At 52.4% G+C, this 20139-nt stretch overlaps 1 protein-coding gene across 1 annotated transcript; it reads left to right on the top strand.

The window, feature by feature from the left end:
• Positions 1 to 232: 232 nt before the first annotated feature.
• ARPC1B (actin related protein 2/3 complex subunit 1B) lies at positions 233 to 18813 on the top strand. Its single transcript, XM_038420509.2, has 10 exons — positions 233 to 393; positions 8560 to 8633; positions 11050 to 11154; positions 12640 to 12862; positions 12972 to 13079; positions 14108 to 14314; positions 15132 to 15207; positions 15295 to 15491; positions 16010 to 16100; positions 18495 to 18813. Exons 2-10 carry the CDS (start codon positions 8570 to 8572, stop codon positions 18531 to 18533), a joined length of 1110 nt encoding a protein of 369 aa, XP_038276437.1. The 5' UTR covers positions 233 to 393; positions 8560 to 8569; the 3' UTR covers positions 18534 to 18813.
• The last annotated feature ends 1326 nt before the right edge of the window (positions 18814 to 20139 follow it).

Here is a 20139-nt window from a genome sequence, read left to right as displayed (position 1 = left end):
CCTGAGCTCCAAGGGCATCTGCCGAGCTGTGGCGAGGGAAGCTCTTTCCAGGCTCCGGCACTTCCATGCGTTGGACCCAGAGCCTTGCACACAGGCCTGGAGCCCTGAGCCGGGGCTCAGGCAGACAACCCAAGCCTGCTGCTGGGGCGGCTGCTTCAGCTGGAGGCAGGCTGGGCAGCTTTCTGCAGTCCCCACCCGCCCACGCAAGGAAGTGGTTACATTTCTCAGAGAGGAAAAGGGAAGTCAGGCTACTTCAGAGCGAGAACTCAACTCCTGCCTTTCATTCGGGGCTGGTTCAGCTGCAGTTCATGTCGACTGCCCAGAGTCCATGAACTAGCGAACCCACTTTGGAGAGAGAGATTTTCACCCTGCTTTCCTCATCTGCTCTTCTGGGTAAGTTGGCAGGAGTTTCTTCTCTTTGATCACGGGAATGGGAGGCTTGTCCTCTTCTCTTAGCGGAGTTACTGGCCGTGTGTTTAACCCCGGAGTGTGCCACCAAAAGGAAAATCTTTGTTCCTTTTACTTGAGCAGAGCAGATCTGGAGCTACAAGAACGGCACTGGGACTGGAATGAACGTCCTCTTCCCCTTTGAATCAATAGGTTCTCAGAGCTGTTGGCTTTTTTTTTTTTCCTCCTTCTTAAATGTTTCTTTTCCATTGTAGCATTTTTTCCCCCCTAGGAGGCCTGAAAACTCCACGGATTTGGAACAGATCCCTGAGCAGGGATACCGCAGAAATTAATGAAAACGGTGTGCTGGACCACAGCCCCGTTAGCCCTGCTGCTGTTCCCAGATCCCTCCCCAGGGATCCCCTCTGCGTGCCCGCTGGGTCTGACTCTCCCCTCGCTTACACTGCTCCCTTCGGTAGAGTTACTTCTGTGTTACACCAGTGGGAGTGAGAGGAGAGTCAGGGCCTCTGTGCTTTCCCCTCCTTGATTTTCCCCCTCTAAACCTGACACTGACACTCGATGCAAAGGTGTCTCTTGGCACATATGCCTCTAACTGGCTAGGGGTGCTCTCTTCCCAGCCAAAGGGACAGATCCTGTGTGGGCAAGCGAAGAGAGACGTGCCCTCCTGGGACCTCCGAACTGGGTGCTGATCTGCTGGATGCTCTGATCTTTGATTCGGGGTTTATTGCCGAAACCATCAGGCTTTGCTCTCGGAGCAGAGACCTAGCAGCAGCAGGCAGACAGAGAGCTCCTCCCAGTCTATAATCTGCTGCCTCTATCATAGAGGAACTGCCTTGGCTCTGGTGATCTCTGATAGCCCGGGGTGGGGGAAAGGTGCCTTCAGTTAAATCGGTGCATTTGGAAGAAGGAAGAGAAAATCCTGCAGAGGAGCCATTGTCACCCTCAGCAATGAGCTGCCGCTGGCTCCCTCTCCTGGGTTGGGGTGACGGGCACTTTGTCCCAGTGACAATGCCAGGCCTGAATCCCAGGGGAATCGATGGGTTGCAGGCCTCTGAGTCACACAGTGTCACCCCGCCGAGTTGGCTGGAGAGGAGGAAAGGAAAGAGCAGAGCGCCCACCCCCATTTAGGGAGCGGATGGGTAGAAAGCAGGGCCTGGGTTGGGGGGGTGCACAACTCTGCCTCCCCCTCCCTGCAGCTGTTGCTAGAGTTGATGGGATTGACCATTGAGGCCCGAGGGCACTGTCAGTAATAGGGGGCTGGGACAGTGGCCTGACTTGGTCCCATCTCTGGTCTGGGTCTCTCTCTTCCCAGGCTGAAGCAGGACAGTAGAGATGCAAACTTAATCCCTGTGCAGAGCAGGGTGATCAGGTGTCCCGACTGTATAGGGACAGTCCCGATATTTGGGGCTTTGTCTGATGTAAGCGTCTATTACTCCCCACGTCCTGTCCTGATTTTTCACACTTGCTGGCTGGTCACTTTAGTACAGAGCATGTTAGCTTGCCTAGCGCCACCTCCCCCGGAAAGGGCCGGAGGAGCATTGCTGGACTCCCAAGGGAACATTGATTCTGCCTAGTCTAGCAATAGAGCCCCCCTGATTGACCGTCCAGCGGGGCAGGGGTTAACACGGATGACCCGCCAGGCTCTGGGCGGGGGCGGGGAGGACGACTATATTAAGCTGCATGTGCTAAATACAATTTCCTGCTGAGCCTTTTCACTAGGGGAGGCAGTTACAGCAGAGAGGCTGTTCCAGCGTTTTGCCCGTTTCTGACCTAATTCAGCACTCCCCACAACATTTGCAATCAAGGCCCTTTCTTGTGTGCAACTTCCTTAGCTTGGCGTGGGGGAAGAGAAATTGCCCAGCTCTGGATCAAACATTCAGTTACTTCCCCCAGCCTTTGTCTTCATTGGTGAGGCCTTGAGCCTGGGCAGAAAAGGAGTGAAACGAGAGGAAGTTATCTAATTCTAAGCCATATCAGCGCTGGGGATCAACTCCTCTGTCTCAGGCAGACAAAGATCCTCAAACTTGCCTTTGTATTACTTGAGAGAGCAGGTGTCTGATTGTTCCAAGGCAGGGATGTGGAGCCAGCAGATTCAGGAGGTGAATGGGGCCGGTGTTCGAGTGGATGTTAGTATAGAATGAAAGGTGACGAGCAAAGCGGGGGAATTTTTCCAGACCCTTTTTTGGTTCTTTATTGTGCATAAAGGAGACCGGAAAGCTTGTTTTATTAACCTCTGTCCTGCTTTGTCCTTGCATTATACCTTCAGCTCTTGTATAGTCTCCCCAGAAAACGAATAGTGGGGCTGTTAAATCAGATGTCAGGCAAGTGAAACCTAACCTAGGCGGGGAAGTGATTATTATTCAGATTGCTTAAAACGCTTGGGTGCAGGCAGTTGGCAGCAAAGCGTCTCCATTTTTAACCATTCAGCATCCAGCGCCTTTGAGGGAGGGTGAGGAAGGCAGCCAATGAGTCCTCTTACTAAAGAGGGAAGGCAGAACTAATTTTGCCTTGGGAATATCCAAACAGAACTCCCCCCCCCTTGATATTATTTTAAACCTTTCAGGCTGTCTTGATGCATCAAAAAGAAGGGAACGGGGACACAACTCCTCTTTTCTCCTTTGCAGTTCACTGTTAAAAACGACAGAGATGCAGTAAATGCACCCTCTCCCCAAACCCTTCTCTCCTGAAGCAAGGTCAGCTGCTTAGTTCTGGTTAGCAACTTCACATTTTCTGCTCCAAGCTTTCCCTAACGTTAGCAGCCAGGACCAGCTTCTCAAAAATGCCCTGCTTTCTAGGGGAGTTAGGCACCTAAATAGCTTTGAGGAGTTGGGCCCAGGCTCCTATTTGCAGCCAGTTTTATTCAGACCGGCCTCCTTAAGCACCCAGCACAGAAACCTGCTTGCTTCCTGTGCTTCTCACGGCAGCAGTGCAAATGGGATGAGCTGTGGCAGGTTTCAGGACAGCAGCAGCACTGTGTGGTGATCACTGAAATCTAGGGTCTGTCTGGTTCATTGGGTCAAATGAATCCCAGTGTAACCTCATTGACTCTTTGATGGGATTATAGCATAGTCCTTTGATGCTCATAACACTGCCCAGGGTTGACGCTGGTCACGTTTCCCCCTTGCAGATGATATGTACAAACACGCAATAATACAGAACCTTTGCATTTTTAATACAATGGCCTCCAAAGCTACTTAAGCTTAATTCAATAAGGTTTGTGAAGGATAGCGCGGAAATTGCCAGATCTGTCACAGCTGGCTTTGTGCACTTAGATTTATTACGGGTTTTACAGCTGTGTGCAAATCATCCAGCTTGCAGCACTGCTTGCAACAGGGTTAATAGGATCATTGGTTTGATCTGCTGTAGTAAGTCCTATGTCCTCTACCATCTCCAGATATTCTCATAAGCAATTCCTTGGAGGGGGTGGCTGGATGTCACAGCTGTTTGAGGCATGGGTAGATGGCACATTATGTGCTGTGGATCTGAGCTTTGCTGGGACTCAAACCACTAGGCACTGGGTTTTGCTAATTCCTGTGTGTGGGGCCCTGTTCCTCTTGCTCTTCACAGGGAGGCTGGAATCTGTTATTAGAGATGCTCCCCCCTCCTTAGCATTCACAGCTGCCAAAAAGTGGGCAATGCTTTTTTGCCTCCAATAATAACAAGCAGCAAACGCTGCAATTAACATCCTGTCTGTCCCGTCCAAGGCTGGCACATAGAACAGTGGCAATTTCTGAGGACTTCTCATGAAATTGACTTCTAGGTTCAAATTACCTCTGAGTGCAGCCCAGCTCAGCAAACCAGAGTCCGTTGCTTGTCTGATGATTCTGGTTTCTTCCATAGAGTTGGCCGAGGCCTGTTTAAAAGTCCAGGGTAAGTTAATTAAAAAAAACCCAACAACTGTAAAAATAACCCCTCTCACTCCAACACTGAGTATTTCAAGCAGTAGCACAGTGGTTCTTTCATTATGAATTCTGTACACTGGCAAAAGCCAGCGGTGAGCTAAGCTAGTGGAAGATATTACTCATGATCTACACTGGGGTTGAACAGCCAGCTTGCTCTTAATAAAAATGTAGATTGATTGCTGCGGAGAGGCGAAGAGAAAGGAACGTTTTAACCATAAGAGTTGAGATGTTTCTAAAGAGGAAGGAACTCATAGAGGAACCAAAGCGAGGCAACTAAGATGAAGCAACCAAGTAGGCTGAGAGATTGCACACTGTTATACAGTGTCGGCAAGATAGTTTCCAGAAGAAGAGGATGACTTCTCATTTAAAAGGTTCTCTGACTTGGGAGCAACTTGTTAAGACGATCATGGTTGATTTTGCTAAGAGAATTTTGATCTTGGTTGATTTCGGTATGGAAGCATCTTGAGGCACATGCCTGCCGGCCCCTCAGCCTTTTAGCCACAGCCTCTGCTTTGTTTGGGATGTTCAACGCAACAGCTGACCATTAGCCAGAATAAAACTGGTGGCATTTGTATTGACTAAATCGGAAGCTGGACTAAAACACGCAGCATAGCGAATGCAGACAGAACGATGCAGTGTGTTGCTCGGGATTGGATGGATGCTTAAAGTGGGCAACACCAACCATTAGACAAAGCTCGAACAAGCACATCTACAAGAGCTACCAGATCTGACTTGGCTGACTGCATCTCAGAGAGGCACCTCCCAGCAGCCAGACAATGGTTCCTTCTTTTGCAACATCCTGCAGTAGACCCAGCTGGAGGCAGGAAGCCAGGCTAGATGGGCCACTGGTCTGATTCAGCATGACAAATATTTGATCTGAGGTCAGCCTTTTTAATACTGGAATGCCTCCAATCTAGCCATAAAATGCATCCTTATAGGGCAGCCGGGGATAACTGGTACAGCCCGCTGCTCTGTTCAGGGCGGTGTTGGTGGGAATGGATCACATGATTCTAGCACCAGTGACTGGGAATAGTGAACTGGAAGGTGATCCATGGGGGACTGCCTGGCTCAGGGGATGGGGACACGGAGCATTTCACCACTCGGGCGCCAGCTTGAATCTAATCATGGTTGGTAGTGACAGAAAACTCTTCTTCTCTGCCATTTGTTCCTTGGCTGCGAGTGGCTTGATTCTCCCTGTCTTGGTACCATTCCCTCCAGGTGTCTGATCTCGTCTGGGCTGAGCTGGGGCAACGTTAGGGGAGGTTTGCACTAAGTCTGAAGCTGCCCCCACTGTCCCCCTTCTATAAATAAATGGAGGACTGGCCTCTATAGGGCAGTCAATCCAGCACTGAATTCACCCCCTACCCCCATGGAGACTTAGTGGGGACACGGCACCCAGTAGGTGACCGTGTCCAACTGCCTGTGGCTTTGAGAGGGAAAGTCAGGAAGAAACCTGAGCCACGGGAAAGAGAAGATTCCCAGCCACGGACAGTCTCTTCAGCACCGAGGCGTCCATGAGGATTCCCAGATGGGGCAGGCTGTTCCCAGTGCACTTAATTCCCAGGCCTGCTGCTGTTCATTCAGGCTCTGCTATGTTCTGCTGCTCGCAGCTGGGGCATCTGAGGAATGTGACAGGCATGTGAAGGAGGGGTCTAAGGCACAAGGCATGTGAAGGAGGGGTCTAAGGCATGGGGAGGGGTTAGCACAGCCAGCTGCTCTGTGCTCCAGCTGATGGAGGTTAGTGGCTCTCTGAGATCACACTGAAGGTCCTGGAAGAAGGGAGGCTGTCAAGGCAAGCAGCAGTTCCTCTCTGATGCTATGAACTTGAAGAATTTTGCACTTCATTCATCTGCAAGGAACCCCAATTCTGGGCTTGGTTCAAGTGAATCAGCACCAGATAGGTCACCACCCCTTCATTAAGGGGCCAGTCAGGACTGTCCATGTGAAGTAGACTGAATGGCCCTGCTGATATGACCTGCCGACAGATAGTTATGTACCAGTCACCTGGATTAAGAGGTCATGGAACAGAATGATTTCCTGCACCCCCACATCAGTACAGCAGACTTTCCCATAAACTGTGTGTAGCTATAAACCAAGAACAAATATGTCCATTTGGATGGAGCCGTTCCAAGTGTTTTTGGTCCTGGCCTTTCTGCCCAATTCTTATCTCCTCTGCCCCAAATGCCGAGAGCTGCCCTGATGTTTATAGACATTGCAGAAACCAGAAATCCTGCCAATGCATCCATTTGACAGTCACCGCATCCTCCCCCCTTTTTATCTCGTTCCACTTGTTGCATCTTGACTTTATCCACCCTACACTGCGAGCTTTGGGGCAGGGACTGTCCTAGGTACATGTCTGCACAGCAAGGAGCAATGCACTGCCCTAATTGAGGCCCCTAGGGGCTACCACAATGCAAAAAAGTAATAACAATACAGCTGATTTCTATGAGAGCATCAGACTAGCCACAAAAACGGACTGAGATCACAAGCAACTTTGTGTTTAGCCTGCTCCAATCCCCTCCTGTAAAACCCTGGCACGTGCTTATGTGCTGAGTCTATTCGCTTCAGGAGCATGAACCAGCGCCAAGACGGTTCATGAGTGATTAGAAAGTCCCTTAACATTCTGAGCCAGCTTCCTGTTTTTTAAGATTATCAGGACCTTTTTGCTTCCTTTAAATGCCCTGACTGTGACAGGTTGCTGCCAAAGGGCCATTCCAGGGAGACTTGCAAAGGGAACTGGGGAAGGCCTCGCTGTGTCCTTCCAGCAATAAGGCTCGACTGGATGGTAATATCATTGCGAGAGAGCCGGGTCCATCCTGTGGGATGGACCATGAGGCCCTAGCCTAGTCTCTTCTCATTTTGCACGACGAATCTCCCTCCACCAAAGCCAAAGGCATAAGGGGAGTAATTTACCAGATTAAATTAGTAATGCATTCCAGCGCTGACTTGTGAGAATCAGACCATCTTAAGAAATGCTTGGGGCTATTGACCAGAAAGGGCTGGCCAAAGAGAGAGGAGTGTCTGACTTATTGACTTTTCATCGGCTGGAAATCTGGGTTCAAATCCAGCCTTAGGTTAACAATGATTTGGTGGGTCCTCGTCCTAGTTCCTAGTGGCCCAAACAACAACACAGGTCATGATTAGCTGAACTGGTCTGAAATCAAATCTGACATTCAACAGAGATAAGTGCAAAGTACTACAGTTCGGAAGTAAAAATAAAATGCACAAATATAAAATGGGGAATAACTGGCTAGGAGGGAGTGCTCCCAAAAAGGAGCTGGAGTACTGTGTCCAATTGTGAGCATCATGCTTTCGGAAAGATGTGAACAAACTGGAGAGAGTCCAGAGGAGAGCAACACAAATGACAAAAGGTTTAGGCAACCTGCCCTATCAAGAAAGATTTTAAAAAATTGGTACGTTTAGTCTTGAGAAAAGAAGATTAACGGGCAACCTAGTAACAGGCTTCAAATATGTGAAGGGCTGTTGTAAAGAGGACTGTCATCGATTGTTCTTCATCTCCACTGAAGGCAGGACAAGAAGTCATCAGCTTAATCTTCAGCCAGGGAGATGTAAATGAGATATTAGGGAAACGTGTCTGTTAGGATAACTATGCTCTGGAATAGAGTTCCAAGGGGGGTTGTGGGATCTCTGTCACTGAGGATTTTAAGGTTTCAGAGTAGCAGCCGTGTTAGTCTGTATTCGCAAAAAGAAAAGGAGTACTTGTGGCACCTTAGAGACTAACAAATTTATTAGAGCATAAGCTTTCGTGAGCTACAGCTCACTTCATCGGAGCTGTAGCTCACGAAAGCTTATGCTCTAATAAATTTGTTAGTCTCTAAGGTGCCACAAGTACTCCTTTTCTTTTTGAGGATTTTAGGAACAGGTTGGCCAACATTGGTCTAGGTGTACTTGGCCTACTTCAGTAGAGTGGGCCGGACTCGATGACCTCTCAGGGTCCCTTCCAGCATTACATTTCTATGGTTCTATGAAAGTCAATTGAAAACAATGGAGCTATGCAGATTTACACAACTGAGGAACTGGCCTTCGGTTTCAGTTGTCATTGAACACCAATGTGAGAATCACCGTGAATCTGACGAGTCAGGCAATGATTGGGTGACTAATGAGCAGATTCCAGTTTACCGCCCTTACAGTGGCTTGATCCTTTGGTGGCTATTTTCTTTAGATGTGGCTGACAAGGGCCGTCTTTTAACCTGGCTATTACATCTGTGCTTTTTTACTTTCGTTCCAGCTGAAAAGCCATGGCCTACCACAGCTTCCTGCTTGAACCAATCAGCTGCCACTCCTGGAATAAGGATAGAACCCGTAAGTATACAGATCCCTTCTCCTCTATGCGCACTAGCAGCGGGGGTGAAAACAGGTTACGCTGATATAACTGAGTTAGCAGAACTGGCCCATGGTATGGATGGAACATGCTGCACTGGTAAAGGTCCCTTTTCCCAGGACCCAGCCTCAGAGCGCAGAGTGCAGAGCTGGCCACACTGGCTTCCCTTCAGGGCTGGCTCACAAGACTGCTTCCCATGTTCTCCCCAGCCGCCAGCTCCCCCCAGATGTGCAGGCTGTGGAGACCCCTCGCATCTGGTTTTGCCAAGTACAATGACACACTGGGCTGGGCCTATGACCTAGTCATGCTGTTTGTCAGAAAGAAGAGACACAATGTTCATCCAGGTTCTGAGTGCCTTAAACTCGGCAGAGGGGTTTTCAAATCCGGGACCCTAACGGAGAGAGGGGACCATTTGCAAGGTCCAAGTCCCAGTTCCAAACACCCAGCAAGTCTGGTGGAGAGGGGGGGCAGATCCCGGAGTTTGCTTTTGTCCCGTCTCTGAAGCAGTTCGTACAGAGGGAAAATGCCCAGGAGCAAGTGGGGAACACAACTGGGAGACATTCCAGCAGGCTCCCACTCCATGTCTCCCTAGCAGGAGATTGGGGTCATGTAGGAGGAGGCTCAGTCCAGTGCAGCCGGCTCAGAGAGAGGATTGTGCAGCCCTGTTTACTTGGAGCCAGGCGCACCATATGTGCTGCGTTCCAAGGGGCCCAGCCCCCATGGTGCAGCCCTGGGCAGAATTGAGGTTGGAGGGAACAGACCGTTACTGTTAGTAACGCAGATAAATACATTTCAAGACAATCTGAGCTTCCTTTGTGGCCTGTTGGCAGAGCCCCTGGGCGATTCATGGTGAGTGACACTGTCCCCCAGCCATGGCACCCCGGGGTGAGCATATAAAAGGGCTGCAGTGAGCACGGAGTGGCTCACCAGAACAAAAAGCACTTTCTGTAGGGAACGGGGGAAATGGGCCATGCGGCTGGCTGTAGGCAGGATGGGGCGGGCACAGGCAGAGAGCCTGCCAGGGGGCCACCCCTCGACAGCTGGCATTCCAAAGGGTACCTCCCACCTGAGGGGGGCGGAGCCTCTTCTGGTGGTGGGCGGAGCTCTTCTGGTGGGGGCGGGGCCTCTTCTGGTAGGGGGGTGGAAGCTTCTTCCCACTTGCCAGTTTAACTCGGCGCTGAAAATCAATGCTGGGGGGCTGCACAGCGGCAGCAGAGTGGGGCATGGATGGGCTGGGTCAGAGGAGCTCAGCTGGGACAATTCACATTCAGCTGCTCCCCTCCAGCACTAGGTCTCGCCTAGCTTCACCCAGCTGCCTTTTCCCCTTGTGCTACTGCCCTCGGATACTTGGGGCCTGAGCAACGGGAAAGAGCTAAGCTATGCTTGAAAAAGGCCTCAGGCTCCCCTTCGTGCCCCTTTTAAAGCCTCCACCTTCCTGAGTAGAGGCCCCCTCCCCACCACATGCTAGTGCCAGGTTCACCAGCACGCAGGCACCGACTTTCCCGCTCCGCCCCAGGCCCCGCCCCCACTCTGCACCTTCCTCCAAGCCCCCGCCCCCTCCACTCTGCCTCTTCCTGCCCCCGCTTCCCCCCAACCCTAGCGCGCCCCGTCCTTGCTCTTCCCCCTCGCTTCCTGCACCCCGCGAAACAGCTGATCCACGGCAGGCAGGAGGCACTGGGAGGGAGGGGGAGGCCCTGATTGGCGGGGCCTGTCCACAGGTGGGAGGCGCTGACGGGCGGGGGAGGAGCTGCTAGAGGGGCTGCCACTGGGTGCTGAGCACCCATCATTTTTCCCTGTGGGTGTGCCAGGGCTGGAGCACCCCCGGAGTTGGCATCAATGCACCAGCATGTGTGACCTTTCTCTCCTAGCACCTCTCTTTGTCACTGTACACAGCGACCCCCACCCCAGTCCCTCGTCACAAGGCAAGGGGGATGTGGCTTTCAGGAGCTTTCCCACAACAGCAAACTCAGTATGCGCTGACTGTGCGCTACAAGCTGGGCTCTGGCTCCAGACTCAGGGTCACAGAGCAGGCAGCACCAGGGAAGGTTGAACGAGGAACGGCTGGGGACTGGGGTTGCGAGCGAGCCCCTTTGAAGTGTACAACTGTTCCATTGGCTCTGGTATTCGGCCTCCAGCTGCAGCTGGCAGCTGTTGCTTAGCCAACCTCCCACCCCCTGGCACTAGTCAGGGTAGAGGCTTTCCTGCCTGACCCTTGCGGGCCATAAGTGAACACCCTGAAGCTTGAGACTGGCCTTTCTCACTGTGACCTTGGCCAGCATAGCCACATGCTGTAGTAATGCGCATCCTGCTTGTCATTGGAACCCAGCTGCAGTACTTAACCCCTCGTCCCCCCCCCCCCCGATGGCTGGTCACGTAACCGCTGTTATTGTTCCACAGAGCTGGCCATCTGCCCCAACAACCATGAGGTCCACATCTACAAGAAAGCTGGAGAAAAGTGGAACAAGGTCCATGAGCTGAAGGAGCACAACGGGCAGGTGACAGGTGAGACAATGCGTCATTGGGCCAAGGGTCCCCCTTCTCTGAGAGCAGCCAGGCAACGCTGCCCCTAGACACAGCCGCATGCGAGAGACGGGGCTGGAGGAGACAGATCCCCGGCTACTGGGAGGGCTCCCTGCTTGGCAATGCGCTCAGAAGGACGCGCTTGTATCTGCAGTGGGGGGACGGGTGGCCTTGAGATCTTGTCTCAGCTGCAGCCAGACCCCCTCAGGCTGCACTTGGTCATCTTGCTAACTAAGCAGGGTGGGGCTGGATCAGCCCTTGGACGGGAGACGTCCATGGAACATACTAGTGCTGCAGGAGGGGGTGGTGTGTGATTCAGAAGGAGGTGCTCTTCCCCTTGTCAGTCCTGAGCCCAGAGTCCCAGCGTGGTGGTAGGGGCGCTGTGCTGTCTTTCAGAGGAGACATGCAACGGAGATCCTGACCCGGGGTCATTAAGATCCTGAGGCACTTTCCACAATAGTTCTTGTACTGGCTGAATTCCCCATTGGTCTCATGCTTCACTCCCTGTACTGAACACTTGTGTTGCTGTATGCTGTCAAACTGCTGCAATGTTCCACCCAGAGGTGGCTGCATTTCAGGGGTGAGTGAAGGAATTTATATACATTGTTAAGCAGTGCAGGATCTTGTGAAAGGAACAGTGGAAATCTAAGGCTTTACTGTTAGCCAGCTGAAGGCAGAAACAGCTGAAAGGACCTCCCCAAGGTTTAAATTGAGAGGGGAGTTGCAGCTAACAGGAGAGATGGCTTTAAGCCATCATTAAAGCTGTTCTGGGGCAGGGACTGTCTAGTGGCAGCACATTGGAGTTCAGGGCCTCAACACCCTGTCACTGCAAGGATGGGGAGAGACATAGGCTTGGAGTGGCATCAACAGTCTCCATCTGACAGCATCCAGCCCTGTCCTGCCCCTGGTAGGCCTTCTAGGGAGGGGATTGATCCTACTTCCTCAAAATCAATACGCTTGCAGCTTCCTGCCCCCAAAGATCTGTTGTTTGACAGGCTGCCTAGCCGACTCGTTCTAGGAGGTTGTGGCTCTGGAGCAGGAACCCCACATCCAGCCTGGGGCACTGAACGTGAAACGGCACTAGTGAAAGGGGCAGGGCGGGGAAGGGGGGAATGTTGGAAGTGGAGGCTGGCAGCAGAGGGGGAAGGAAAGGGCAAGGCTGCCCCCTGCTGGCCGTTTTGTTGGTTTCGTCTCACCGGCTTTCCAGGGGGCAGTAAACTTGATGCCGGCGACGGAGCCAGGGCTTTGGGTCAGGCCCAAACACCAGCACGGCTGAGGCCCCTTAAGCCCAGCTGTGAATGTGGTGACGGGGGAGGGGCTCGAAGAGCTGGGGAGAAAGGAGTTTGGGAGCACAGTCGTAGATCTTCAGGCCAGAAGGTACCATTACGTCATCTAGGCTGCCCTCCGGCAAAGGCTGCCCTCCCTCAGCATTCCCTGCTCCTACCCCCATGGCTCTCTGCGTTTCAGGCATCGACTGGGCCCCCGATAGCAACCGCATCGTGACCTGTGGGACAGACCGGAACGCCTACGTGTGGACCCTGAAGGGCAATGTCTGGAAACCCACCCTGGTTATCCTGAGGATCAACCGCGCTGCCCGCTGCGTGAAGTGGTCCCCCAAGGAGAACAAGTTTGCTGTGGGCAGTGGCTCCAGGGTCATCTCCATCTGCTATTTCGAGCAGGAGAACGACTGGTGAGTCCTGGCCCTTTGGAGCTCTGGGGGACCATGCTCCAAGGGGGTAGGGCGCCTCTGCCCTGCCGCTGAGTCAGGCACCGTGCTACCTGCTTGTCTTGTGCCCTAGGTGGGTTTGCAAGCACATCAAGAAGCCCATTCGCTCGACCGTCCTCAGCCTGGACTGGCACCCCAATAATGTCCTGCTGGCCGCCGGCGCCTGTGACTTCAAATGCAGGTGAATTAAGAGTCCTTGAGGGAACACTGAGCCCCGGGGATGGTAAGGAACAGGGGGTTCTGGAAAGGAACAGGAAGGCTGCTTTCTAGTGGGGCACCCTCGCCCTGTCTGGACTGACATGCTCTTTGGCGCTCCAAGGTTAGAAATGGGGCCGAGTTGGGGTTTGGATGATGACCTCGCTGGGGTTAGGGCTTGCATAGAACTGCCTCTCCCTTTGCTGTGACCGGTCACTTTCCTCAGGGAAAGCTGATATCGCCCTCCTCCCCTGTTTATTTCTGACTAGAAGTGGGCCCTAGATCAGAGAACCCCAAGCTTTGGGGAAGCCCTGACCCTGGACTGGATCCTAGCTGTGCAGCTCAGGGCCATCGCTGGCTCTTCAGAACCAGAAACATCCACTGGGCAAACAGCAAAGCCTCTTGTGTGAGAGTAACAAGGGACGATCATGGAACTAAAATAAAGATCCAGGCAGCAGCCGAGAGGTTGGGTTTGCCAGATCTAGGCAGGACTGGGCCCTCCAGGGTTGGGAGTGTCGTTCAGGACCCGGGATGTGTGAGGGGAGTCTCCATGTGGCAGCATTGCCTCCCTGGCTGATGATAAAGCAGATGGTATCTTGGTGTCAGTGCCTGCCTTAAGCATCCATCAGGGACCTTCCGATTTGTTGTTCCCCACCCTTGGGGTGTCTCATTAGTGATGTGGCTCAGCTCCCTGGCAAAAGCTCTGTCATCTGTGGCCCTTCTTAACACAGCTGGGTCTGGATCAGGAACGAGTGAGGCCTGTCGGGGAGGGAGAGAAAACTCCCCCTTCTGGGTTCTAACAACGCTCAGCTCTTCTCTGGAGCTCGGTGTATGTCCCAGGGACACAGACAGGGCCAAGGGACTCGCTCAAGGTCACACCAGCCAGGATCACAAACCTGGTTGCCCAACTCCTCAGCCAGGGCCCAGGGTGCTGGATGCTGCTGCTTCTCGGGCTACCAGCACCGTAGCCACTGTTCATCCAGCAGCCCAGATCTGTGCTTCGGCTCCCCATAGGATTTTCTCGGCCTACATTAAGGAAGTGGAGGAGAGGCCGTCCCCCACGCCGTGGGGCTCCAAGATGCCCTTTGGGGAGCTGATGTTTGAGTCGAGCAGCAGCTGTGGCTGGGTCCACAGCATCTGCTTCGCTGAGAGCGGCAACCGTGTGGCGTGGGTCGGCCACGACAGCACCGTCTGCCTCTGGGACGCCAACAAGAAAATGGCGTAAGTGGGACTGTTTTCTTTAGTGCAGGACACTTGCATCTCCAGTGGGGCTGGCTGGACGCACAGCGGGGCAAACCCCAGCTCATGGGAGAAGCCTTTGTCTGTACAGAGCAGGGAGAACCTCACTGTTTATGGGCTTGGGACTGCAATTTAAGGCCGGGTGAAGGGCTGAGCTGGCTGCAGGTAGCCTGGAAGCTGGAGCGGCTGGGGGTTGGGTATTTCAGACCGGAGGGTGAGAGCCTGGCTCCGCCCCATGTGCTGATCAACTGTCGGGGTCCAGGGGCTCTGTAGTTAGAGGTCTGGGAATAAGCAGGGTAGGTTGCTAGCACTGGGGCTGATTGCTGAGCCATCTGCAGTTCTAGCCTCTGTTGCTTCTCTGCTGGTGCTGCAGCCACCTCTGGGGGCAAAAAGTGGCAGCAGCTGGACACTGCCCACCGACACTCGCGAATAGCCTAGGGCAGCATGCGAAGCCTGAATCCAACACACTGCATCCAACACCATCTCCTGCCCCTCTCCCAGCCACGTACCAACCCAGCCCGATCCTGCCGTGCCAGGCTGCCAGGGCAAGGAGGGGACCACGCCTCAATCTCCCTGCTAAATTGGCCCCTTTCCGTTGCTCACCCTGTGGTGCGGGGGACCAGGATGGGCTCAGCCCGAGGAAGGGCCGGCTAAACCTGGATTCAGTCTGGCTCACCGCTCGCGCTCAGGAAATCTAGGGTGCCTGTTACGTTCCCTGGTGGTTCCAAGGGGGATGTGATGTGAAGCCAGAAGGCTGCTCAGAGGTGCTAACCGCTCTTGGCTTCTTCTCCCCGCCTAGCATCGCCTCGTTGTCTGTGGAGACTCTGCCGCTCCTAGCTGTCACCTTCATTACCGAGAACAGCCTGGTGGCAGCGGTAAGTCTGCGGCTCGTGCCGGGAAGCTGAGTGGCTGCTTTCGTGTCTGGCAGCTTTGAGCAGAACACACTGTTGGTCTTTCCCCAGGGCCACGACTGCTACCCGATGCTCTTCACCTATGACGAGAGCCAGGGCTCGCTGACCTTTGGTGGGAAGCTGGATGTCCCCAAGCAGAGCTCCCAGCGTGGCCTGACTGCTCGCGAGCGCTTCCAGAACCTGGATAAGAAAGCCAGCACCGAGACCAACAACGTCATTCTGGAAACGCTGCACAAGAACAGCATCAGGCAAGTGGCGGGTGGGGCACCAGGAGACCCTGCCACATGTTAGTCCAGGAGACAGGGTCGGGGATGGAGCTAAATCCTGCCAAACGCAAACTCCAGAGCTGCCTCCTCACTTCAGTTCTGACCACGATAGAGTGGGAGTGGCTGAAGTGGAGGCTTGTACTGCAGGAGGCCAAAAGCGGAGGCTTGCACTGCAGGAGCATCTCCCTGGCCGTTCTGCCGAGACAACCTGCCTTCCCTTGCTGGAGCTCACTTGCCTTGTTAGCTGGGAGAGCCCCTGCTGGTGGCCTTCACAACTGAAGGTGGTGAGTTGGGTTGCACGATACAGAAATTTGGGCAAAGCTCTCCTGTTGGAGCCAACCTTCCCGTGTGGCAGGCATGGAAAGGTGGCAGGTGTTAAAATAACCCCAGAGCTTAATAAACTCTTGTGTCGAACACGCCAGTTTAGAAAGACTGTCAAATGCTGAGGCCAGGGAAGCCAAATGCCAGCTGACTTTCCAGTGTCCATCTCTGCTCTCCAGCCAGATTTCCGTGATTGCCGGTGGCAAAGCCAAGTGCTCCCAGTTCTGCACCACAGGAATGGACGGGGGGCTGAGCATTTGGGATATCAAGGTAAACAATCCCAGCAGGGACCGGAGAGGTGTTTGCAAGTTTTGGGGCTTCCTTGGGTCACCTCAGATCACAGCCTGAGGGCCAGGCCTTGTTCGCAGTTCTAGTAGTGTCAGTGCCTGCACTGCGGCCAGCTGTAAAGGAAAACAACACGCGGCCACACAGCCCTTCTACACGAGTGTATTGCTGGCTCTGGGTAGTGATACTTCTGCAGTCACTGTGGGTGGGATTCTCAAACGCACCTGGCGTTGGCCTAACTGCTCCCAGGCCAACTCTGAGCCCTTAAAGAAGCAGGGTTTTTATTTAGCGGGATTGTTTTCAAACTGTTGGCATGAAAGACCCAAAGAGTAGGGGAAGCCTTCACAGACATTTCAAATTATTTCTTTGGGAGCCCCCCCCCCACAGTTATTAGGCTGTTTACAAAGCTAATCTCTGCCCTGATTGCGCTTTCTAGTTGCTTTTATTACACCTGTTGGCAGCATTTGGCCGCTGATCAGCAGCAAGTAACAAAATTCACACTACCGGGAAGGACTTAGCTCAGAAGCCTTTTGCCTGATTACAAGGCTAGACAGCAAGGAAGCTGGGTTCTCTTGGTTTGAAGGTGCTCAGGAGACGTTATATTGTAACAAAAGGTTCCATTTCATGTCAAGCTCATGTCCCCAGCATCCCACTGATTTGCAGTTCTGTGACACCCAAATGCCAGGGAGCTACAGCTCAGCACCGATCGCTGCTTGCAGGCCAGTCCTGGTACTGAGAGCACATAACTTTACCTAACACTGCACTATCCAGACTCACAAAGCCACCGCATGGTTCCCCAAAGCAGTGCTAGGACTGATGGCACTGAACGCTATCTGTTTGCTGGTGCAGGCATATAGCTACTTATTGTTATTGCCCCTGCCAATGTGCCATTCTCTGCTGCCATTGACTAGCTCCAGGGGGATCTATGTCCACAGGAGGCTATTTCCTCGCCTTCATACCCCACAACATGGATCAGCTTTTCAACCTTTTCTTCTGTTGAAAGCTATTCAACAGGCCAGAGGGAGCGTTCCACGCCGGTGCTGCGCCCATCACAGCCACTCTCACATGAGCACGAACGATTGAGTCATTGTGTAATAAACGCTGCTTGGAATTGGATCAGACATGCTTCAGAATGAATGCCGCCTAGCCTCTGGCTCTCATCTGGTGTGACTCCACTCATTCCGGCACAGCTAGTAACATTTTGCAGGGACACTCTGTCCATGATTTGACCTACCCAGATAGTTCTCCAGGCTGGTGAGGAATATTCCTGGGATGGTATTTTTAAAATTCAGCCTGATCAAAGGGAAATTTAGAACATGACAATAGCCCCACTGATTAGAGGATCCTGCAAAAGAAATGAACACACCCAACTGGCTCTGACAGACAGGTGACTTGAACAGCCCTTTGGAGCAATGGAGAGCTGTAAATGCTAAGCACCGCAGAAGAGTATGCCATGATTTCTCCTCTTGGTGCGAGGGGGGGTGGGGGGATGGGGTGCTTGGGGAATGCTAAATACATGCTAGCCTGTATTTTTATATGGATGGACACAATGTCTAGTTATGCCACCCCGCAGCATAAAACAAATACAGGCCATGGTCTACAGCAGGGTCTCAAACATGCGGCATGCAGGGTTATTTCCTGTGGCCCGCCAAGCTCCCCATGCCCCCCAGGGTGCCGCATCCCCACTCCTCTGCCTACCTCCAGGTGCTTCCCACCACCAAACAGCTGTTGGGCAATGCTTAGCGCTTTCCAGGAGGCAGAGGGGAGGAGTGGAGAGCCGTGCGCACAGGGGAGGAGGAGGGGCAGGTATTCAGGGAAGGGCCTCATGGAAGGGGTGGGGGGGGGGGCTTTTGTATCTTTATATGAAAAGGTGTCAGTGATGCAGCCCTCAGTCCAATGTACTAGTCCTCATGTGGCCCTCGTGGTGATTTGAGTTTGAGATCCCTGGTCTACATCCAGTTTTTGCAGTTTTGGTGTGTTCAATTACACCCTTAGTGGTAAAAAGATGTTCTACAGAAATGTGGCTTAGTCCCCTTCCCATATGGAATCAGTTATACCGGTATGACTGTGTCCACAGTAGCAGGCGGTGTTGTAACACTAACTCTAGCAATACAGTTAAAGGAGTACATCTTGCATGTGTAGACAAGGTTTACAAAACGAGGGCACAGAGCCCTGCATTAGAGAGGTGACTGGTTGAGAGGCAAGGAGTCTGCTGCAGGAAGCAGGCATATTTCCATGGTTTGTGCTTGCACTCTGGCCAAGCGAGCCAGTCCCCGAATTTGCAATGGCCAGGCTACCCAGACGCGTTTATTCATTCACCGTGCTCTCACACACCCGGAGAAAAGTGTGTGTTAGAAATCTGTGCTGTTTTCCTTGTAGAGCCTGGAGTCCGCACTGAAGGATCTCAAGATCAAGTGACGGAGCCTGTGGGGAGAGGCCATTTGCAGCACCGCCAGCCTCACTCTCTTATTCCAATTCTGCTTGCTTCTTTTTCTGTAAGATGTTGAGTTTAGATCGAGACACATCTCCCCTGGAAGTGGTACAACTGCCTGGGCTCAAAGGCACTTGGGAGACTTGTCAGCTGAGGTAAATTAAGTACATAGAAATTAAAGACTTCTTTAAATTTTAAAAGAGTGCACCTATGCTGGTCATAAATTGCTTAAAAGAAACAGAAAATAAAGTGTCTTTTTCATGTAAATCAAGCGGTTGCTTTCTTTCTCATATATATTGATGTCAGTGTCACTGTTAAGTTCTCCCCGAGGTAGCAGATATCATGGGGGAGTCTCCTAGTGCTGTCTCCGCATCTGTTTCACACCTCATAACTACTTCCTGTGTCAAACAATTGCTGCACTGCCACCTGGCACCCTTCATTGCCAGAACAGCAGCAGCTTTTGCCTGGGAAAGGCTGGGAGGGGTTTTGCTCATGCCTGCCTCAGCCATGTACAGCCCCACCCAGTCTGCTTGAAGACAAGCAGGTTTCCCAACCTGCAATGCTGCTGCCCTGGTTTCATAACTCTACCTGCAAACATGTGACCCAAAGCTCGCACCTCCAGTGGGCCATCCTCGCATTTGAGTTCAGCACAGCTTCCAGACAGGTGGGGGCTTTTCAAAGATGCAAATAACAAGCTGTGTGGTGTGTGCACGTTATCTTTCCAAAGCACTTAAAGATACAAGGGGATAAAGATGGAAGAAAAAAAAAAAGAAATCGTTCCTATTGGATTTTAACCAGTCGTGTCCACTTCTAAACATCTCCTTCTCCAGACAATGCCAGGTCATTGCATTGCTTCCTGCTCATTTATACAGACTTCCAAGGATCATGTTCTGGCGCTCAGCTAGAGGACAACTCTCTCCCAGTAGCAGAGTGGTATTTTTGATTGTTGGAGTTTACATCCCCACTGTGTCTGATCACAGGCGGTTCTGAGAGACACTTATGAAACAGGTGTTTAACATGGAAGACTCCATGCAGATCAGATTATCAGACACTGATCAAACCTTTACGGATACATCATACTCCCTCTACAAACATTCAAGTCAGGGCTTTCCATGCTAAATACATCCTCTTTTTCCTCCCTCCAGAAACCCCACACTAACCCCCACTCTGATGCCACTCAATTCTGAAAGGTGTAACAGTCCAGGGTTAGCTCTATCCACACCGAAGAGGACATGGATTGAAAGAAGCTAGAGGACAATTATCCCCTTCCACTAAGCTAGCCAAATGCGTGTGTAGAGCAGATCGAATGAGATGTCCACCCGAGCCAAGCAGGGAAAGCACATTACCTTCAGGCTGTAGCTGTCGGTACAGTCCAGACGCTCCAGTCAGACTTGTCCTATTGGCTCCATTTTGACAGTGCAAGCAGCGCAAAATGCCAGGCAAGCAGCACAAAACTGACATGAAATAGCAAGTCACCATCATAGCTCACAGGCACTGGGCATCTCCCACAAGTTGTAACTGGAAACCCCGCAGAAGCACACCCGGTGCCCATGAAGTTTCATGCTGACATGCACAAAAGACAAGGGCAAAGCA

The sequence above is a fragment of the Dermochelys coriacea genome, chromosome 10, assembly GCF_009764565.3.
Source record: "Dermochelys coriacea isolate rDerCor1 chromosome 10, rDerCor1.pri.v4, whole genome shotgun sequence".
Classification (NCBI taxonomy): Eukaryota; Metazoa; Chordata; order Testudines; family Dermochelyidae; genus Dermochelys; species Dermochelys coriacea.
Note: the sequence above shows the minus strand (reverse complement) of the source record. Positions and strands in the feature narration are given on the sequence as shown.